This window comes from Mustela erminea, chromosome 6, assembly GCF_009829155.1.
Source record: "Mustela erminea isolate mMusErm1 chromosome 6, mMusErm1.Pri, whole genome shotgun sequence".
In the NCBI taxonomy this organism is placed as follows: Eukaryota; Metazoa; Chordata; class Mammalia; order Carnivora; family Mustelidae; genus Mustela; species Mustela erminea.
In genome coordinates, this window is record NC_045619.1 from 6,975,766 (window position 1) to 6,998,236 (window position 22,471).

Sequence of the window (22,471 nt, forward strand, 5' to 3'; positions counted from 1 at the left end):
CTTGTACGCTCTGTCAAATAACAACAACAACAAAATAATAATAATAATAATAATAATAATAAATATAATAAAATAAAATAAATCTTTGGGTGCCTGGGTGGCTCAGTTGGTTGGGCCTCTGCCTTTGGCTCAGGTCATGGTCTCAGGGTCCTGACATCAAGCCCTGCATCGGGCTCTCTGCTCAGTGGGGAGCCTGCTTCCCTCGCCCCCCGCCTGCCTCTCTGCCTACTTGTGATCTCTCTGTGTCAAATAAAAAAAACAAAAAACAAAAAAACAACCACTGATGCCCAAACCCTTCCCCCCGAGAGATTCTGATTTAACTGGTGTTCAAGTGAGGCCTAACGAGGCAGATGTTTTTTAAGTCCCCCAGACGATCCTGTTGTACGGCCAATGTTGAGAACGAGCAGGCTAGAGGTGGGGGAATGTCTCAGATCACCTGGAAGGCTTACTGTAAACACAGATTGCTGGGTCTTGGGAAAGGACTCAAGAGTGGAATTCTGACAAGTTTCCAGGCGATGCCAGTGCTGCTGGTCTGAGGAGCGCCCTCAGAACCACTGGGGTAGCCTGCGGAGGCCACTTCGGGAGACGTGAAGTTGACAGAGAAAGATGGGGCCCAAGGTCATCTGGAGTGCTCCCATGTCTGGAGGAAGAAAAAGGGAAGCAGGCCCAGCAATGGAATCCTGGGTCACTGTGGGCCCAGGAGAAAAACCAAGACAGCGTGGCATCCCAAAGCCAAATGGAGAAAGCGACAAAACAATCATAAGTCTTCAGTAAGTGATTTTTGGAGAGAAAACCACTATCACTGTGCCAGAGGGAAGCAGAGACGCTCCAGATTAGAAGCGAATAAAGAACACAAAAGGGCACAGAGTCAAAGCTGTGGGATGTCTGAGCGGTAGGAGAGCCGGGTCCCAGGGCATGATGGCCGCTGGGCAGGGAGGCTGCGGTCCGGGCCAGAGCCGAGCAGAAAGGACAGAGCTGCGGACACAGGCTTTGGGAGTCGTGGAAGTGAGGGGAAGCTGGAGGCTGTGGGAGCAGACCAGAACACCGACAGCGGGGGAGTTAGAGGAAACATGAGCATAGCTGAAAGGGTTCTAAGAATGCTGTGGAAGAATGGGGGACTGCTGTGTCCTGAGCACTTCTGAGCCTTGGGACCGAGATGTGCTTAATCCCTTACAGGAACATCCCACTGTCCCCATCTTCCCTATGAAGAAACTGAGTTTCAGGGAGATGAATGAGATCCCAAGCCTACTCGACCTGATACGTGGCAGACCTGGGATTCAAATCTGTATCGGCCATTTCCAAAGCCCACGTCTTTCACCCCCTTGCTGGAGAGCAGGCCGCTTACTTCCTGAGTCACCTCAAGGCCACCAAGAAGACGGGCCACATCACCCCAGCCTTGCCCTCTTGCCAGATCCGGCTCACAGTCCCACCCCCGCACGGGGGGCACTGGCTCTCCCAGCTGGGATGCTTGGTCTAGCGTAAGACAGATTAGTAAGTGGGGAGCTAAGCGGGCCGCACGAATTGTTCAGATCTTTTCAACCCCTGTCAAAAGCCTTCATTAAATCCCATCTGTTTCCTGCTGGGCATGTACTGACATCCCTAAACCGCACGCGCTCTCGGGAAATAGGTAAGAGAATCACAATCAAGAAAGGGATGGGCAGGGGCGCCTGGGTGGCTCAGTGGGTTAAGCCGCTGCCTTCGGCTCAGGTCATGATCTCAGGATCTTGGGATCGAGTCCCACATCGGGCTCTCTGCTCAGCAGGGAGCCTGCTTCCTCCTCTCTCTCTGCCTGCCTCTCTGCCTACTTGTGATCTCTCTCTGTCAAATAAATAAATAAAATCTTAAAAAAAAAAAAAAATTAAAAAAAAAAAAAAAAAAAAAGAAAGGGATGGGCAGCGAGCTTAGGGCTCGACTGAGGGGGCCAGGCCGATCTCCCCACCGCAGGGTCACGAGCGGGATCCTCTCGGGCACCGCGGCGCCGAGCAAGGGTTTGGGGCCAGACGCCCCAGACTCTAAACCTGGATCCACCGCCCACCACTTGGGGCCTCAGCCCATCACTTTCTTCTCCAGAAACCAAGGCCGACAGCAGCACCTACCTCACAGTTAGTAACAAGAGTTAAATGAGTCAACGACACACAAGACAACAGTGCCTGGCACACAGTGCGCGCTCAATAAATGTTACGGATTTTTTTTTTTTTTTTAACTTTTACCAACACGGAGTCATGAGGTGGCCTCCTTCAAAGACAGGTCTCAGAAGCCTGGCACATGACAGAACCAGCTGAATCAGCCCTGCGGCAGCTGACACTGCTCTAGGACATCTCTCAGACGTGGCTGCAACAAGGAGGCTAGGTCTGGAAAGGGGGCGAGGAAACGCAGCCACCCTTCTGGTCCGGAGCGAGAGCGCTACGAGAAGCTCCCACGGAAGAACCACAGGGCTCCGCCACGACCCTTCTTACGTGTCAGATCCACCACCTGCTCGGGCTCCATGAGATCCAAAGCCAGCGCCTCCAGGTTCCTGAAGTGTTGCTGCAGCACCGGGTTCTCGAAGCTGTCACTTCTAGTGGAATAATCATAATAGCACAAATACATTAAAACATTGAAAATAATTTAAAATTATTCAATAAACCCGACTGAGGCAGCTCAGGCCTGGGGCTGGCTGAGGCAAACAGCCCAAATCAAACAGCGGGGAATATTGTCTCTTGAACCAACTTTTCTCTCCAATTTTCAGTTTGTTGGGAATCCAAAAGCTAATTTAAAAGCAAACACCGGGGCGCCTGGATGGCTCAGTGGGTTAAGCCTCTGCCTTTGGCTCACGGCATGATCCCAGAGTCCTGGGCTCGAGCCCCGCATCCCCTCTCGGCTCCGCGGGGAGCCTGCTCCCCCCTCCCTCCGCCTACTTGTGATCTCTCTCTCTCTCTGTCAAAGAAATAAATAAAATCTTTAAAAAAAATAAAATAAGGGCAAACACCACGTGCCTGTCTGCCCCGAGAAGCAGAGGGCAGAGAGAGACAGGGAGGAGGCAGGCCCGGGAAGTATGAAAACAAGACGAAGGGGAGGAGGTGGGACACGGGCACAGAAAGAACCTGAACGCTCTTCCTCCCCATACTCAGCAGCAGCCTGGGAGTAAGAGAGTCCTCTCACCTCGGGAGACGGTTCCAGAAGAAAGCCTGAGACGGACCCACCGCTCACCTGTAGTTGAAACGGAGCTTCTGAACGATAGCCTTCATCTTATCTATCTGCTCTGGGTTCGCCATGACTTTCTCGGTAAAGGGCACCTTCCGCTTATCGTCCGCGTAGGGCAAGAAGACGAGCTGGAAGCCTGAGGAAGGGGGAAAAGCTTCCTGAGATTTGACTTTATGGAAGGTTCCAGTTACAGAGCTGTCATTTGTTGCTCAACTCCAAGTTCGCCCTTCTACGATCTGTGACCCTGGGGCAGGGACCCTGCCACCCCTGCGTCTCCTTTACCAACTGACCCTGTGAGCATCTGCCCGACCGATTCCCTCTGGAGCCTGCAGAGCGGATAGGGAGGGAGGAGTACCCCTTCCCGCGCCCTCCCGTCCCTGCCGCCCCCCCCCACCCCGCCATGGCTCCTCGCCAGGGCCCTTCACCTGCCTGGCGGTCGGTTCCAGCCTCCGGCTTTCTTGACACACCCCGAGCCAGCTGGGCAGCGCCCCCACCCTTTCTGAGGCCCGCCTCTGCGCTTCAGCCTCTCCCCTCGGTTCCCACACCCCCAACCCACGTTAGAGGGAAAGAGGAAAGGTTATCAAGCTGTTCCTGTAACAGGTTCTGAGAGACTCGAAAATCTGGACTGGAACCAGCGGCTGCTGCCAGGGGAAGGGCCCTTGCTGGCAAGGCCAACAGTGCTGAGCAAAAGGAAGAAACAAGTCCCTTTGCTCTCCGCTGCCCGAGGCTCCCATGAGCACCCACTAGTGACACAGTCTGACAGTCAGGGGTGGAGGAGGAAACTGGTCTGGAGAGCATCAGCCCCAGCAGCACTGAGCGTAACGGGGGAATCTGGAGCTGAGAGACAGCCGCCTACTGACGGACATACAGAGCTCTTCCTCGGCACCCTGATGACCAGGGTTATAAACAGAACATTTTTGGGTGCCTGGGTGGTTCAGTGGGCGTCTAGGTGGCTCAGTAGGTTAAAGCCTCTGCCTTCGGCTCAGGGTATGATCCCGGGGTCCTGGGATCGAGCCCCGCATCCGGCTCTCTGCTCAGCGGGGAGCCTGCTTTCTCCTCTCTCTCTGCCTGCCTCTCTGCCTACTTGTGATCTCTGTCTGTCAAATAAATAAATAAAATCTTTTTTAAAAAAAAGAACCCAAAGATAACATTTTCTAAGAATTACTTTACAGTTTACTTTTATTAGCGTGGCTTATTGTCTTAGTCACTTTCACAGTTATTAACTTGTTTCACATGGGAAACAACCGAAAAGTAAGATGTTCCAGAATTCTCATCTTTGCAGATACGGAATGTAAGTCAAAAGGTTAAATGAATTGCCCAAATCGGCCAGGTAACAAGTGGCAGGGATGGGCCTGAAATAAGAGAAAGTAAGCTTTCCCACACATAAGGATAAGTCAAGTCTGACTTCAAAACCCACAGTCTTTCTGCTCTACCTCACTGCTTTAGTGTATGCAGAGGGTAAACCAAACACCAAACATTGCAAAGGTGTCTAACAATGGCGTTTAGTAAAGGTGCAGCAGTTGCACCATAAACTTTGTCAGTAACCTGCCAACAGTCCCTATGCAGCCAATTCTCTAATGGTGGCTGCAGAGCTGCCTTGCATCGTTGCACATGCCGTGCACTGCACAACCATATTTGGCAGTTTTACCTGGCTCTGCATCAAATTCACCTGTGAAACCCTAAAATTTCCCAGACCCTATTCCTGGAGACTCTGGTTGAGCAGGTCTGAGTTAGGATCCTATAAGGGATTCCAAAGTCTGGGCAAGGTTCAGAAGCACTGAAAAGATCTCTTCCACATACCTGGGGGAGTCACCTGAATTTTCTGCTTATCCAGCTCCTCTTCCTGTGGCAACAAGGCCACAAAATAAGGAGGAATGTTCTGACGGGCAGTGTATCGACACACTGCCATGACCTCCTTCTCCAGACACTTGGTGAGGAGAGCATGGAACAGGGTTGAGCTCCCTGGAAAACAAACATCCCAGGAGTCTGCATCCCAAAGGTATCTCCTCCTCTTTTCCCTCTAGCCCAGGTTACAAGCCTACGATTTCTCTTCGATTTTCTTAAAAGGGCTTACGATACTTCATTAGGTCAAGTGTGATGAGCCCAAAGCTGAAAGGAAAGTGGGCCAGCAGAGGCACAGAAAGGAAGAGGAAGGAACGCAATGAGAGGCTAAATGCCTCAAACCCCCATTTCGGAGTGTGAATTATTAACATCAGTTCACTTGCACTATCTTTAGACTAATGCTGTAAGCCCCAGTTACTAATAAAAGCCAGCCAGGTCAAATACAGGGGCCGGTTAGCTACAGCACAGAGGAATTTAGGTCTGGACAGCACACACACAATGACCTAGTTCACAGCATCTTTAATTGCCAACACTAGGGGAGAAACTGGGTTTTTGTTTTTTTAACTCTCCATCTGATGCCTCAAAGGAAGACTTCCATAGGAAGTAAGCTTTAAAAATTCTAATTCCATATCCCCCCCTGGATATTCACAAAGCATATTAGTGTATTATAGGCCCTAAAGAAACATCTTTAACTTTGTTTAGTCCCAAATTTCCACAACTTATCTGAGCACGAAACACTTTTAGAATGCCCCCTTAATATGTCCTACCCAGGCTCCAAGCAAGACGGCCTTCTGTGATTCATGCATTTACCCTCGGTCCACACCACATACCATTCACCAGGGACTCCTCAGGGTACACGAACAGGGAGGGCCTCAGGTGATGGTGTTTCTTCAGCATCGTCAAGGGCTTGAAACCGATGAGAATCAAACCTGGTTCATCAAAGCGTTTCAGCTCTTCTGTTTCCTCTTTCTCTAGTACAATCTCACGACTCCCATAGCTCTACAGGAAGGGGAACACGAGGGCCACATACACAGGCTATGTGGAGATGCAAAGTGATTGCCACACGACACTAGCAAGTTAAAATCAACTTTCTTTTAAGGAACAGGAAGATGGCTCACCAAGGACATCTTCCTGCTACCACAGGGAATGAACAGTTACTAAGGGCCTGCCAGACACCTTACACTCGTCACGCAATTCATCTTCTGTGTCCTGGTAGATGTTAAAAACTGCTATACAGATGAATGAACTGAGTCTCGATGGTTGATAACTTGCTCCAGTTATCCAGTTAACTGAATTGGGCTTTAAGCCACCATCTCTCAGGTGCTGAAGGGCCATTCTCTTCGGGCATTTATCTCTTCCCTTAGTTAACATATACCGAACCCTCAGCATCGTCCCCGACCCTCAAAAGAAGCTCAAGCCACACCTACTGATCGAGAAGACCTATGTCAGGTATTGGGGTAGGTCTGAGCAGACACGCACATTAAGTATTACTTCCAAACTTTAGTTTTGGATTATGGTCCTAGATATACAACTGGTAACAGAACTCAGCGACAGAGTCAAATTTGAGTTTAACGAATAAAACAGAGCCCTCAAGTTTTTTTGAAGGCACACTGGATCAAGAAAGAAACTCCAGGGGCGCCTGGGTGGCTCAGTGGATTAAGCCGCTGCCTTCGGCTCAGGTCATGGTCCTGGGGTCCTGGGATCGAGCCCCGTATCGGGCTCTCTGCTCTGTGGGGAGCCTGCTTCCTCCTCTCTCTCTGCCTGCCTCTCGCTGACTTGTGATCTCTGTCTGTCAAATAAATAAATAAAATAAAATCTTTAAAAAAAAAAAAAAAAAAAAAAAAAGAAAGAAACTCCATAGGGTGCCTGGGTGGCTCAGTCGTTAAGCGTCCGCCTTCAGCTCAGGTAATGATCCCAGGGGCCTGGGACTGAACCCTGCATCAGGCTCCCTGCTTGGTAGGAAGCCTGCTTCTCCCTCTCCCACTCCCCCTGCTTGTGTTCCCTCTCGCTGTGTCTCTCTCTGTCAAATAAATAAATACAATCTTTGGAAAAACAAAAAAGAAAAGAAAAAAAGAAAGAAACTCCATGACCAGAAGAGCGACTGCCTATGAATAAACCAACATGAGTAACTAGTTACTTCCAAAATGGAAGAGGAAATGTCTAGTCTTTTCCTTCCAAAAGTAGGGCAAAACACTCCGGCTTGAGATTTGTGCTCCAAAAAATATCTCATGAGTTGAATCAAAATAATAATTAATTTTAGTCACTTAGTTGATCCTTCTAGGTCCTGAACTTAGGCAAAAAATCTCAGATTCTTTCCCACATTTTGCATAGTTAAAAAGGATGAGTCATGGGGCGCCTGGGTGGCTCAGTGCCTTAAAGCCTCTGCCTTGGGCTCAGGTCATGATCCCAGGGTCCTGGGATCGAGCTCCACATCGGGCTCTCTGCTCAGCGGGGAGCCTGCTTCCCCTTCCCTCTCTGCCTGCCTCTCTGTCTGTCAAATAAATAGACAAAATCTTTAAAAAAAAAAAAAAAAAAAGGATGAGTCATTTGATTTTAATTTTAGACATCCAATCCTTCCACAGATTGAACAAAGGTAAGAGAACGAAGAAAGATAATGTTCTGCATTCTTAGTCCGTCCTTCGGATTAAGAAAGGCACGTGTATGTCATTTCAAAGCACAGGAAAAAATTTGGTTCGGGGGAAAAATACTCCCCCCCCCCAAAAGTTCACTTCACAGCTAAGAGCTTCCCTAGCTCTTCTCCCTAGTTATCGATAAAGCCTTTTCTACTACTGTACCCAAGCAAGGAACTCGACTGTTAGAGCAGAATGCAGAGGGGTCAAGGGCTAAAGTTTCCACTGCCATTTTTTTTCAAACGCTGGTTCTAACTCTCTAGCTGTCAAAGTATCAATGATTTAGACACTGGGGTGCTTGGCTGGTTCAGCTGGAAAAGCATGCAACTCTTAATCTTGGGGTTGTGACTTCAAGCCCTATGTTGCCTGTAGAGATTACTTAATTTTTTTTTTTTTTTAAGATTTTTATTTATTTGACAGAAAGAGATCACAGGTAGGCAGAGAGGCAGGCAGAGAGAGAGAGGAGGAAGCAGGCTCCCGGCTGAGCAGAGAGCCCGATGCGGGCCTCGATCCCTGGACCCTGGGATCATGATCTGAGCCGAAGGCAGAGGCTTTAACCCACTGATCCACCCAGGCGCCCTTTTTTTTTTTTTTTTTTAAGATCTTATTTACTGGGGTGCCTGGGTGGCTCAGTCAGTTAAGCATCTGCCTTTGGCTCAAGTCATGATCTCAGGGTCCTGGGATGGAGCCCCATGTTGGGCTCCCTGCTCAGCATGGAGTCTGCTTCTCCCTCTCCCTCTGCCCCTCCCCCTGCTCCTGCTCTGTCTCACTCTCTCACCGTCTCTCAAATACATAAACAAAATCTTTAAAACAAAAGATCTAGATGCCAGAGTTCCAAACAGGAATGGTTTTGTGTTCTAACAGCCTAGCTACAAAGACGTACACAGAAAAATATTTAACTGGTTAGGCTAATCACTGTCTCCCTCCCTGTTAACTCTTCAATGGGACAAAATTCAGTAAGAAGGCAGGCCTACCTGAGACCTCTTGGTGTCACTAGGCAGAAGCAAACTGCCCGTATTTACATTAAATGTCCGGGTCTTGGATTTCACTGGTTCATTGGTTTCCCGATAAAGCCTCACTGGAGGAGGTTTGACAGCCTTCTGGACCATATTATACATGCCGACAGTGAGTGCTATATCTTTGCTCAGCTTAAACTTCAACCTGGAGGAGAGAAAAACAAAAAACCATGGACTGAAAAATTATGGTTTCCTAGCTAAAATTCTTTTGTGGTACCCAAGTCTTGTTTCATTCTCCCCAACAGTCCAAATTCCTCAGATATAAATATAACATGTTTAAATAATACAGTAGAGTTTGCGGAGCACCTGGGTGGCTCAGTGGGCTAAGGCCTCTGTCTTCGGCTCAGGTCATGATCCCAGGGTCCTGGGATCGAGCCCCGCATCGGGCTCTCTGCTCAGTGGGGAGCCTGCTGCCCCTTCTCTGCCTGCCTCTCTGCCTACTTGTGATCTCTCTCTCTGTCAAATAAATAAATAAAATCTTTAAAAAAAAAAAATACAGTCGAGTTTGCTATAATAGTATCTCAGGGTCTAGATCACAAAAATTAGTTTCAGAATATATAGTTAAATACTTAAAATAGGGCGCCTGGGTGGCTCAGTGGGTTAAGCCGCTGCCTTCGGCTCAGGTCATGATCTCAGGGTCCTGGGATCGAGTTCCGCATCGGGTTCTCTGCTCCGCAGGGAGCCTGCTTCCTCCTCTCTTTCTCTCTGCCTGCCTCTCTGCCTACTTGTGATCTCTCTGTGTCAAATGAATAAATAAAATCTTTAAAAAAAAAAAAATACTTAAAATAATGATAAAGAGTGTACTGTAATAAAAATAATGATTGTTTTAGGTGGCTCAGTCAGTTAAGTGTCCAACTCCTGATTTCAGCTCAGGTCACAGTCTCAGGGTCAGGGGAGGTGAGATCAGGTACCTATGTCAGGTACACTGGGTTCCACACTCAGTGGGGAATCTGCTTCTCTCTGCCCACCCCCCAACCCCACCACACACTCTCTCTAAAACAAACAAAAAAAACAAACAAAAAAAGATTCTCTTCCTGTTCTTCTGCCCCTCCCCCACCAGACTCACACATGTTCTCTTTCTGTCTCTAAAAAATAAGGGGCCAGGGTGGCTCAGTCAGTTTAGCATCTGCTTTCGGCTCAGGCCCTGATCCCAGGGTCCTAGACTCGAGCCCTGTGTGGGCTCCTTCATCAGCGGGCAATCTGCTTCCCCCTCTCCCTCTGCCTGCTGCTGCCCCGCCAGTACTCTCTCTCTCTCTCTCTCTCTCTCTCTCAAATAAATAAAATCTTTTCAAAAATAAAGATGAAAGTTAGTATGTTAACAAATAACTTAGGGCAGTGCTGGCACACAATAACCTTGTGATAACATAATTCCATTATTTGATTATAGTGAGAACATTAACCATTTTCTAGGCCTAAGGCGTTATTAGTGCTCAAACAGTTCCAGTTTATTACTCCTTTCAAGTATCCTGTAACCATTCGTCCAAAGAATAATACTAACATTTGGGGATGCCTGGGTGGCTCAGTTGGTTAAGCCGCTGCCTTCGGCTCAGGTCATGATCCCAGGGTCCTGGGATCGAGTCCCGCATCGGGCTCCTTGCTCAGCAGGGAGCCCGCTTCCCTTCCTCTCTCTCTGCCTGCCTCTCTGCCTGCTTGTGTGTACTCTCTCTCTCTGACAAATAAATAAAATCTTTAAAAAAAAAAAAAAGAAAGAAAGAAAGAAAATACTAACATTTGTAAATAATCACTATGCCACGCACTCTGCCTGGGCTATCTGGGTTAGTCAATACAGCCGTCCTATGAGGAGGGACTATGTTTGCCCCCATTCTACAGAAGTCCAGAGAAGTTACGTGACTTGTCCCAGGTTGCCCAGCAGAAGGCGGGGACTACAATCCAAGCCAATCTGGCTCCAGGACCTACATTTTTTTTTTTTTTAAAGATTTTATTTACTTATTTGACAGAGAGAGAGAGAGAGAGATCACAAGCAGGCAGAGAGGCAGGTGGGGGCGGGAGAAGCAGGCCCCCCGCTGAGCAGAGAGCCTGATGTAAGGCTCGGTCCCGGGACCCTGAGATCATGCCCTGAGCTGAAGGCAGAAGCTCTAACCCACTGAGCCACCCCGGCGCCCCCAGGACCTACATTTAACCACTATTTTATCCTCTCTGCCGTCCCCACCTAAACATGTGCTAGATTTCCAAACTGCAGTGACAATACTCCATTATTTCAGGAAGGGAGAAGAGATGCCAGCGTGTTTGTGTGAAGAAAAAGAAATCATTCCCAAGGGGCAAAGGAGAGAGCCAACAGCCAAACTATAGCCGTTCGCAGTGGGCTGCTATGTGGTTGCCCTGAAATCGTTTCATGGGTTTTCTAGCAGAACTGTCAGTAACCTCCTGAAAACTCAAAAACTACCTATGGTCATGTTCCCCTATGTTGAGGAACCTAGTCGAAAACAAAAGCCTGCCGTGAACCTTTCGAAAGCAACATGGGGGAGCCCTTGGGACTCTCATGGCAAAGTTCTCTAAGAGAAGGTAATTTAGGGGCGCCTGGCTCATTGGGTTAAGCCTCTGCCTTCAGCTCAAGTCATGATCTTAGTTAGGGTCCTGGGATCAAGTCCCATATTGGGCTCTCTGCTCAGCAGGGAGCCTGCTTCTCCCTCCCCTCTGCCTGCCTCTCTGCCTACTCATGATCTCTCTGTCAAATATATAAATAAAATCTTTTTTTAAAAAATAAATAAAAGGGGCGCCTGGGTGGCTCAGTGGGTTAAGCCTCTGCCTTCGGCTCGGGTCACGATCCCAGGGTCCTGGGATGGAGCCCCGCATCAAGCTCTCTGCTCAGCGGGAAGCCTGCTTCCTCCTCTCTCTCTCTCTGCCTGCCTCTCTGCCTACTTGTGATCTCTCTGTCAAATAAATAAATAAAATCTTTTAAATAAATAAATAAATAAGATTTTTTAAAAAGAGAAGGTAATTTAACAAGCTGGTTCCTGTTGATTTCAAGTTTGTAAGAAACCAGAATAACGCAACACCATGACAGTAACTAGCACTTCCTGAATTTTTGCTCTAGACCAGGTATTACTGTTATCCCCAATTTACAGAGAAGCAAGCAGACGACATACTAGTGACTGCAGGTGAGAACAGCAGTAGGCCACAACTGTTTACACCAAGGAAGTGGAGAGCTGTGTTCTTCTGGAGAACTAGCCTACCCACTCTTGCCAGAGGAAGAGAAGCACATATGCAAACATGCTAGGCAGAGATAAAGCGAGTTTTCAGTGAGGCACACGGGGAGGCACCGCCCAGAGGTAAGGAGCCAAGGAAGCTTTGTCAAAGCAGCTGGGTGTTCCCAACCGGGCAGGGCCCTTGCAGGCGGCGGGCCCAGGTTCAGAGCGCACCTGCACAGCACACGCTTCTTGGTCTCCTTGGCGCGGACCTTCCTTAGCAGGTCTTCCAGTTTGCTGGATTCCTCAAAGTGAACCCCTAAGTCCTCATCCTCGGCTGTGCTGATGATATCTTGGTAAAACAAGGATATGTCAAAGCCCCCACGTTTCTTCAGGTGCATCAAGTCCAGGAAGATACCTGGGGCAAGGAAAACAACTTTCAGCAAGCGAGAATTTTTTTTTCAGTTAAACCTAAATACGCAAAGAACTAGATGGGTTATTAACATTTTCAGGACTTATAGACGCGCTAAGGGAATCAGCTGCTATAAGGGCAACTTATTCAATATTTTAATTTTATTTTTAAATAGGCTCCACACCCAACGTGGGGCTCGAACTCCCAACCTTGAGATCAAAAGTCACACGCTTTACTGATGGAGCCATCCAGGTGCCCTGAGCACTTACTTATTCAAACCATCACCATGCATGGTAGCATGAAAAGACAAGAAAAGCTCACTCTAGTAGAGCTCTTTAGAAAACACACGGCCCCGGGGCGCCTGGGTGGCTCCGTGGGGTGAGCATCTGACTCTTGATTTCAGCTCAGGTCATGATCTCAGGGTCGTGAGCTCAAGCCTGGAGCCTAGAGTCCGGCTCCACACACAAGGCGGGCTGTTTGCGATTCGTTCCCTCTGCCCTCCCCGCACCCACCCATCTCACACACACACACACACTCTCTGTGTCTCTCTAAAACAAATAAATCTTAAAAAAAAAAAAGAGAGAGAGAGAGAGAGAGAGAGCGCGCAAATGGCTTCATCATTTTCAGTAGGAATGTTACAGAGGTGTCTCCCCCAGCATCACTTTATTCTTTCATTTCATACTCAGTGGAGAAAAAAGAAATGTTTGACATCAACTACAAAGAAGCAATAAGATTAAGTGTCGATTTAAAAGAACAGGGATGGGGCTGGGTGCCTGGGTGGCTCAGTGGGTTAAAGCCTCTGCCTTCGGCTCAGGTTATGATCTCGGGGTCCCGGGATCAAGTCCCTCACTGGGCTCTCTGCTCAGTGGGGAGGCTGTTTCCCACTCTCTCTCTGCCTGCCTCTCTGCCTACTTGTGATCTCTCTCTGTCAAATAAATAATTTTTTAAAAATAAATAAATAAAAATAAAAGAACAGGGATGGGGTGCTTGCGTGACTCAGTCAGCTGACTGTCTCCCTTCAGCTCAGGTCATGATCCTGAGGCCCTGGGATAGAGCTCTGTGTGGGGCTCTCTGCTCAGCAGGGAGCCTGCTTCTCCCCTGTCTGCTGTTCCCCCCGGTTGTGCACACTCTCTCCCTCTTTCTCTGTCAAAAAAAATAAAAGCTTTAAAAAATAAAAACAGGGGTGCCTGGGTGGTTCAGTGGGTTAAAGCCTCTGCCTTCAGCTCAGGTCATGATCTCAGGATCCTGGGATCAAGCTCTGTATCGGGCTCTCTGCTCAGTGGAGAGCCTGCTTCCCCCTTTCTCTGCCTGCCTCTCTGCCTACTTGTGATCTCTCTGTCAAATAAATAAATAAAATCTTTAAAAAATAAAAATAAAAATAAAAAAACAGAAAGGAACACAGAAGATGCCAACCTGTGTCACGGAGATCTCCAGCTTTGGTCCTGGCCCGGCTGGCTTTGGCACTGTCAAGGCCATGGGGGTCATCTTCATTGGTGAACAGCATGATCCTCTTATGGCTCATCTTGACCTGGACATCGCTAAAGAGGTTGGCACAGACCCAGAGCACCTCACTCAGTGAGTAGTCAGATCCATGGCCAATTAGGTCTTGGAAATGTTCTTTCCCCTGCTCCCCTTTAAACTGGTCAAGCTCGAGCACTCGTTTCGCACCTGATCAGAGACAGGGAGTCAAACAGGCAGAAAAATCAGAACAGAGTTAATGTCCCATTTATATGGTAAACAGAAGAGCCGAGGTCCTATTCTCACCCCAGAGGTGTTTAACCCACAAAGTGCACATCCCAGGAAGAACCCCCCTCTGCAGGAAAGCATACTCTTAGTCAACATGTCATCTACTTCCTTCTCCATATCCTTCTCTGTTCAGGGCAGTGACCTTCCAGTTTAAGGGAAAAGCTGATCTTACGCCTCTACTGACCTGGATTATCCAACTCCTGCAAGACGTAAATATTTTTGAAATTCACTGAATTTTTATCCTTCTCAGTACCATAGAACACCACTGCCAAGAGATCTTGATCACTGCTTATGATCTTATTGGTATACACACTCAGGATACACTGACAAAATCAAAATAAAAATTCAATTAATATTTAACTTACCATAAAATTTAAACTCCGTAAATGCCTGGGGCATAGTAGATGCTTAATATATTTGCTGAATCTGTCCATGGCGTTAGATTAAGGCCTGACTCCTACCTTCAGGAAAGTCATGAATCAGTGAGAAAGATGGGCATATATATTATGCTATAACAAAAGGCAAAGTGTGTTAAGTATGAGTAGTTCCTACCGTAAGAAATCAAAGAACTAGAAACACTTATTAGGGAGGAAATTCTGCTGTTAAGAAGGGAAAACAGCCCAGCACTGGAATCAGAAAACCTGATGTGAGTCCCACTAATGTCATTTACTGAACTGACTGAGTTTGGACAGGCCATGAGATCTTCCCTCAAGCAGCCTGAGACCAAGAAACAGAAGGTACCTATGTAAAATAATTACCTATGCGAAAGGTTTAAGCTAACAATAAGGAGATGTGGCCCAACAGGAAGTCCTTAACTGCTAACAGCATCTTTTTTTCCCTAACAGCATCTTTTAGAATAAAATTTGCTTAATTACACAATTAAAGATGTCAGTATTCTAGGAAAATCCTGTCTAGTAATTATTTCTACAAGTATTTTAACCTACTCTTTTTTTTTAATTGAAGTATATTGTAACACAACGTTACCTGTGTCAGGTGTACTCATAGTGATGTGACAAATCTGTACATTATGCTTTGCTCGTCACAAGTGTAGCTCCCACCTGTCACCCTATAAAGCTATTATCATACCACTGACTATGTTCCTTCTGCCGTACTTTCCATCCCCTAACTTTACTTTGAGCAGTCTATAAACATTTACAAAACTTTGGTGAGGGGCCCCTGGTGGCTCAGTGGGTTAAAGCCTCTGCCTTCGACTCAGGTCATGATCTCAGGGTCCTGAGATCGAGCCCCGCATCAAGCTCTCTGCTCAGCAGGGAGCCTGCTTCCCTTCCTCTCTCTCTGCCTGCCTCTCTGCCTACTTGTGATCTCTGTCTGTCAAATAAATAAATAAAATCTTTAAAAAAAAAAAAAAAAACTTTGGTGAGCGCTTCTTTTAGGTTCTAAGAATTTTTTTTAAAAATTTTTTTTGAGAAAATATTTTTTCATTGCTTATCAAATACATTATATTCATCTGTGAATGTCTCACTTATTTGCTACATAGTAATACCTTTTCTTTTGGATCCTTTAGGCATAAAGTGTTCTAAGAACCCTTTGAAATTACATGCAGAAGTGTGAGTGTATCTTTTTTGGAGATGGGGTACATAGCTTTTGCCACATCCTCAAAGAAGGCCACAATCCCAAAAAGGTGAAAGCAGTCCTCCTCAAAGAGTGATCTCCAAACTAGCAACATCAGCATCACCTAGGAACTTGCTGGAAATGCAAATTCTCGGTCCCAGCTCTAGATCTACAGAACCAGAAATTCTGATTCTGGGGTAAGGCTCTGCATCTGTGCTAACAAGGTCTACAGATGACTCTGAAAACCACTGCTTTAAAGTTAAGGACTATTCTCATTAATTCTTTTTCTAGGTACAAGATATTCTGATTTGCCAACTACAAGAACTGTCTGTATACAAATTAGAACATCAGAAGCTTCTGTTTGGCTCCAAACTCTAAAAATATAAAACATAATATATGCGGCTAAGTCTTTAGAATTTATAATTCTTCTCTATAAAGAAATGCTAATCTTCTGGAGGTGGACTTCACATAACAAAATTAACCATTTTTATTTTATTTTTCAATAGGCTCCATACCCAGTGTGAGACTTGAACTCACAGCCCCAAGATCAAGGGTCTCATGCCCTACTGACTAAGCCAGCCGATGTCCCCAGATTAACCATTTTAACATTAATTAATTCAGTAGTATTTAGTACATTCACAACGCTGGATAACCACCACCACTGTCTAGTTCTGAAAGAATTTCATCACCCCAAAAGCAAGCACCACTCTTACCATTAAGTGATTGCTCCCCCCGTGCCTCTGCCTCCATCGCCATTCCTGGTCACCACCGACCTACACTCTCCAAGGATTATGTATTTTTTATTTCATATAAATGTAATCCCAAAATGTGTGACCTTTTGTCTGGCTTCCTTGACTTAACATGTTTTCAAGGTTCATTCACCTTGTGGTCTCAATATATCACTCCATTTTAGGGCTGAGTAGTACTCCACAGCATGTATAAACATTTTGTTTATCCATTCAAAACATTCAGGAATAACACAGAGGTGGTGGTTACACAACATTATGGATGACTAAAACCTTTGAAATGTGTACCTTAAAATGGTTAAATTTTACGTTATGTAAACTATAGCTCAATTTAAGAAAAAAAATATTGAGGCTCCTGGGTGGCGCCTTTGGCTGAGTGTTAGACTCTTGGTTTTGGCTCAGTCATGAGATCAAACCCCACATTGGGTGCCTGGCTCAGTAGGGAGTCTGCTTGAGATTCTCTACCTCTCTCAGCCCCTCCCCCTGCTAACATTCTCTCTCTTAAATAAATAAATTTTTTAAAAAAACAGAACAAGGGGTGCCTGGGTAGCTCAGTTGGGTGGGCGTCTGCCTTTGGCTCAGGTCATGATCCCGAGGTCCTGGGATCAAGCCCCACATTGGGTTCCTTGATCTGTGGGGAGCCTGCTTCTCCCTCTGCCGCCTGCTCTCCTGGGTTGTGCTCTCTCTCCCTCTCAAATAAAGAAGTAAAATCTCAAAACAAAACAGAACAAAACCAAATATTTACTCCTTGATGGGACTGGTACTATTATTTTCTCCATTACGCAGATGAGGAGATAGATACCAAAAGGTTCAGCAACTCTTCTGTCTTCATATAGTTTGTAATCAAGACCAGAATCAAGACCTGAACCCGTTTTTATTCTATTGGGTAATCAGCTAGGAGAGGGACTGCTGGGTCATGTGAGAATTCTATGTTTAATTCTCTGAGGAACTGCCATCCTGTTTCCCACAGCAGTCCACCCATCTCACATTCCCACCAGCAACTTAGGTTTCCAATTTCTCTGCATCCTTGCCAGCGTTTCTTTGTATCCTTTTTTTCCCCTCTAAAATAAAGCCATGCTAGTGGGTGGGATATTATCTCACTATGGTTTTGCTTTGCTTTTAATTTGCTTTTCTCTAATGACTAAAGATATGCATCTTTTTGAGGGCTTCTTGACCATCTGTAGATCTCTAGAGAAATGTTGCAAATCCTGGGGCACCTGGGTGGCTCAGTGGTTTAAGTCTCTGCCTTCGGCCCAGGTCATGATCTCAAGATCCTGGGATCGAGCCCAACATCGGGCTCTCTGCTCAGCAGGGAGCCTGCTTCCCCCCTCTCTCTCTGCCTTCCCGTCTGCCTACCTGTGATCTATCAAATAAATAAATAAATAAATCTTTTTAAAAAAAATGTTGCAAATCTTATGCCCATTTTTTTTTTAAAGATTTTATTTATTTATTTGACAGAGAGAGATCACAAGTAGGCAGAGAGGCAGGCAGAGAGAGAGAGAGAGAAGGAAGCAGGCTCCCTGCTGAGCAGAGAGCCTGATGCGGGACTTGATCCCAGGACCCTGAGATCATGACCTGAGCCGAAGGCAGCGGCTTAACCCACTGAGCCACCCAGGCGCCCTTATGCCCATTTTTAAATGGGGTTGTCTTTTTGCAGTCTTTTTTCAGCCATGGGTAATACTCAACTTCCAAATACCAATAAAAAGAGGACTCATTTAACACCATTAACTGTTGGAATATCCTTTCTTCCTTCACACACACATCTTTACAGGAGGAGGAGCCCTTCTGTGCCACCAGCGCTAACACAAGAAGTGGGAGCAATGTATTCCTAGGGTCTGAAGTCCAAACACAAAATAAAATGGGTCTATTCTCCAGTGCTGCTACCTTTTTTTTTTTTTTAGCTCAGAGTACATGTAGCCATCCTGGGAGAGGCTAACCAACACCGATCATTCACAAATTTTTCAAAGAGTCCATAATTTTTAGAGTAGTGTTAATACTTTTTTCTTCCTCTCCTTCTTTCCTTTTTTTAAATTAAATAGCAGGCCGTCTTACCTGGATGCTCATGTCAAAAGGAGTCATTTCATCTTCACCCTCAGATTCAAACATGGCCCTAGAACCATCAACCAAAAAAATCAAACTATCTCTTCCTGAGTATGTATATTCTCCTATGGGGGAAAAAAACAGAAGAAAATGTTTGCACTTGTGGTCATATTTATCATGTTTATTATTCACGTAAAACAAAGAGAAAAAAGCCCATTACAATGCCCACCCTCCTCCAAAGAGTAACCACTAAACTGACTTTCAATAATCATTTCCTTATTTCCTTTGTAGTTTTATCATCCTAGTGAACATTCCTAAACACTAGTTTTGATTTAATTAAGTTTCGGGGGGCACCTGGGGGACTCAGTCAGTTAAGCATCTGACACTTGATCTCAGCTCAGGTCTTGATCTTAGGGTCGTGAGTTCAAGCCCCCAGTTGGGCTCCACACTGGGCATGGAGCCTACTTAGAAAAAATAAGTTTTTGAAACCTCTTAATCTATAGATACACCTCCATTTTTGTGTCTTATAACTTATTTGCCAAAGAACCAGAATGCTGTGTTACACAGTTTTCCACTTTCTGGATTTTGCTGACTGCACTCTTTCAGTATAAACTGACATAATCCTCTGTCTTTCCTACTGAGGACCTAGAGAGGGTTCATCATCAGATTCAGGTGTTCTTTTTTCCTTTCTGGCATCATAGGCGATGCTGAGTTTTTTATAAAAACACATAAAATGGGGGCACCTGGGTGGCTCAGTGGGTTAAAGCCTCTGCTTTCAGCTCAGGTCATGATCCCAGGGTCCTGGGATCGAGCCCCGCATCGGGCTCTCTGCTCAGCAGGAAGCCTGCTTCCTCCTCTCTCTGCCTGCCTCTCTGCCTACTTGTGATCTCTGTCTGTCAAATAAATTAAAAAAAAAAAAAAAAAAAAAAAACATAAAATGGGGGCTCCTGGGTGGCTCAGTCAGTTAAGTGTCTGCCTTTGGCTCAGGTCACGATCTCAGGGTCCTGGAATCGAGATCGAGCCCCAGTCAGGATCCCTGCTCAACGGGGAGTCTGCTTCTCCCTCTGCCCTTCCCCCATGCTTATCCTTGCCTGCTCACTCACCTGCTCAATCTCTCTCTTGTGTTCTCTCAAATAAATAAATAAATAAAATCTTCAAAAAAAAGAAACACATAAAATGTCTGGTTGTCTCCCTTTTTTTCACACTGCTGCTTTCAATACAATAAATGTAACTTCCCATCTATAAAAGAATATGGCGATTAAGGGTCAAGAGCCCTAAACAAAAATTTTTTTCATTTTAATTAATTTATTTTTATTAACATATAATGTATTATTTGTTTCAGGGGTACATGGCGGTGATTCATCAGGCTTACACAATTCACAGCACTCGCCATAGCACATACCCTCTCCAATGTCCATCACCCAGCACCCCCATCCCCCCCACCCCCTCTTAGAGCACCCTCAGTTTGTTTCCTGAGATTAAGAGTCTCTTATGGTTTGTACAAAAATTCTATCATGACCCAGTGAATTCTACCTCTTAGCAATCTAAAGAACATAAGATATGGGAAACCCCTTATACAAAATTTTCCACAACAATGTTGTTCATTAAAGTCAGAAATTGAAAATAGGGCACCTGGGTGGCTAGGTCATTAAGCATCTGCCTTCAGCTCAGGTCATGATCCTAGGGTCCTGGAATCGAGCCCCACATCAGGCTCCCTGCTCAGCAGGAAACCTACTTCTCCCTCTCCCACTCCCCCAGCTTTGTTCCCTCTCTTGCTGTGTGTGTGTCTCTCTCTGCCAAATAAACAAATAAAATCTTAAAAAAAAAAAAAAAAAAAGAAATTGAAAGTAACTAAAATGTCCAATGGGAAGCAGACTGAAAAAATCACAGTACCTTTAAAATGAGTTATAAAGATGACATATATGTAGTTACATGGGAAAATATATCTATAATGTACTAAGGAAAAAAGACAGAACACAAAATCTATGTTTAAAATTGTTTTTGGGGGGCGCCTGGGTGGCTCAGTGGGTTAAGCCGCTGCCTTCGGCTCAGGTCATGATCTCAGGGTCCTGGGATCGAGTCCCACATCGGGCTCTCTGCTCAGCGGGGGACCTGCTTCCCTTCCTCTCTCTCTGTGATCTCTTCCCTTCCTCACTCCTACTGTGATCTCTCTCTGTCAAATAAATAAATAAATAAAATCTTTAAAAATAATAATAATAAAATAAAATTGTTTTTGGAAGACTGGTACAAATGAAAATGAAAAAACATATATTCGCTATGATTATAAAAAATCAGACACAAAGAAAAGCAGACATACATAGTTAAATATTAGAATGAAAGATGAAGGAAACTTCCTTCAATGAAGGAAATAGGCAAAATGCCAAAAAGCTGGCAGTAGTAGTGTTCGGGCAGTAGATTACAGCAAATTTTATGTTATATGTTTCCTGTGTTTCTCGCTTTTAGTAAAAACACTTTAAAATTTTTTTACCCAGGACTTAAATTCACCAGTATGTAAACTACACGTCCCCCTTACTTCTCTTCCTTTATGCTTTGTGTTACTACCACGCCTGAGACCATGGTGAGAGAATGAATCTCGTAACTGTGTTGCTCACGTTTTCGCTTTGGTTGCTGCAGTTATTGTAGGGTGAAGACATTTTTTTTTTTTTTAAGATTTTATTTATTTATTTGACAGAGAGAAATTACAAGTACACTGAGAGGCAGGCAGAGAGAGAGAGAGAAGGAAGCAGGCTCCCTGCTGAGCAGAGAGCCCGATGCGGGACTCGATCCCAGGACGCTGAGATCATGACCTGAGCCGAAGGCAGTGGCTTAACCCACTGAGCCACCCAGGCGCCCGTGGTGAAGACATTTTTATACTGAGGTCCTACAATGAGTAAAACAACTCTCCTGGGTGAGGAAGGGTCTTCCCTGAGCCACCTAAGGTGACAAAAGGTACCAATGTTCAGGGTCATTGACTGGAGCTCAACAGATGTCTGTCTACCTACCAGAACCCAGTAAAAGTTGAAGGCTACAAATGTCTCAAGCACTGGAGTAGGACTTGAGTAAAAGAGCCTTGGATAGCTCTGCAAAGTTCAAAGGAAGAAAAGCATTTGAGATTCTCTGGGGAGGGCAGGGTAAGCCATTAGACAGCAAAGACAGGGAAAGTCATACACAGAACTGCACACACGTTGAAGTCACTTACCTCCTGCTTCAAGTCCCTCTTCTTGTTCTTCTTCCTCATCGCCCTCGTTTTTGTAATAAGACTCCCAACCTGACATATTGTTTACTGCTCACCAGGTGAAAGAAAGTTATGATCAGTAAGAAGCAAATTTAACCCTTAAAAATATCGACTCCTAGGCTCCTATGAGATCCGCCCTAAAGTCTCAAGGTTACTGGTGAGGAATGTGGATGCTGGATCCTGCTGCCTCCAGAGCTCTCAGTAACTGAGATGTACTAGTAGTATACGGCCGTAGGCATCATTCCAGCGGCAGCCTCACCTCCGCTATCCCTCAGGGCCGCTTCGGGGCTCGTAGCGGCCCTCCGACTGACTGGGGTGCTGGGGCAGCCCAACCTGAAGGTCCCGTCTGGCCTCCAGCACCATCTGGACCTACGGAATTCCTGCTCCAGGGTACTAGATACTCTAGCGGACCCACTGTGCTCATCCCGCCCCCAAATTTCCCCCAACTCCTGGGCCAGCCACGCAGAGCAAGAGGGCCTCACTGCAGGCTGGCCTCAAGGCCAGGTGCCGCCTCCCACGGAGGAGGGGACGGGAACCAGAATCAGTCTCTACCCCGCCGGTCTGCACACTTCGTGCTGACGCTGCCTCGCGGGGAGGCTAGAGGGGCGCGCAAGACTAAGTGAGCGAAGCACGTTGAGGCCAGCCCCGGCCGGAAAGCAAGGGACAAAGCGAAAAGCCCGAACTGCCTACCTTAGAAACAACGAAGAGATCAATTTGGACAAAAGGCGGGGCGCCACGCTCGCAGGGGCTCCAGCTCGCGCTTCCAATCAACGCCCGTTACGTCATCACGCAGAGCGCGCACATTCCTCCTCAAGTTGACACGCCCACTTCCCCCACCCGCTTTCCACTACTGTCTCGAACGAATCCGAGCCCGTGAGCGAAAGCCCCGCCCCCTTCCGCGAA

At 46.3% G+C, this 22,471-nt stretch overlaps 1 protein-coding gene across 4 annotated transcripts in view; it reads right to left on the minus strand.

Annotated features, from left to right (window-relative positions):
- Positions 1-22,363, minus strand: part of XRCC6 (X-ray repair cross complementing 6) — a 35,607-nt gene extending 13,244 nt beyond the window's left edge. For 2 of the 4 annotated variants that reach the window (XM_032346121.1, XM_032346120.1), the window contains exons 1-11: positions 22,259-22,363; positions 21,533-21,616; positions 18,346-18,458; positions 14,160-14,298; positions 13,643-13,897; positions 12,052-12,235; positions 8,630-8,816; positions 5,856-6,024; positions 4,984-5,145; positions 3,190-3,319; positions 2,457-2,557 (exon numbers count right to left, since the gene is read on the minus strand). In XM_032346121.1, the coding sequence (XP_032202012.1) occupies positions 2,457-2,557; positions 3,190-3,319; positions 4,984-5,145; positions 5,856-6,024; positions 8,630-8,816; positions 12,052-12,235; positions 13,643-13,897; positions 14,160-14,298; positions 18,346-18,458; positions 21,533-21,608 (1,516 nt within the window). In that variant the 5' untranslated portion in view covers positions 21,609-21,616; positions 22,259-22,363. Of the gene's footprint in view, positions 1-2,456; positions 2,558-3,189; positions 3,320-4,983; positions 5,146-5,855; positions 6,025-8,629; positions 8,817-12,051; positions 12,236-13,642; positions 13,898-14,159; positions 14,299-14,340; positions 14,437-18,345; positions 18,459-21,532; positions 21,617-22,258 lie in introns of those variants that run through there. The other 2 variants (XM_032346122.1, XM_032346124.1) reach the window with 2 other exon arrangements.
- Between the last annotated feature and the right edge of the window lie 108 nt (positions 22,364-22,471).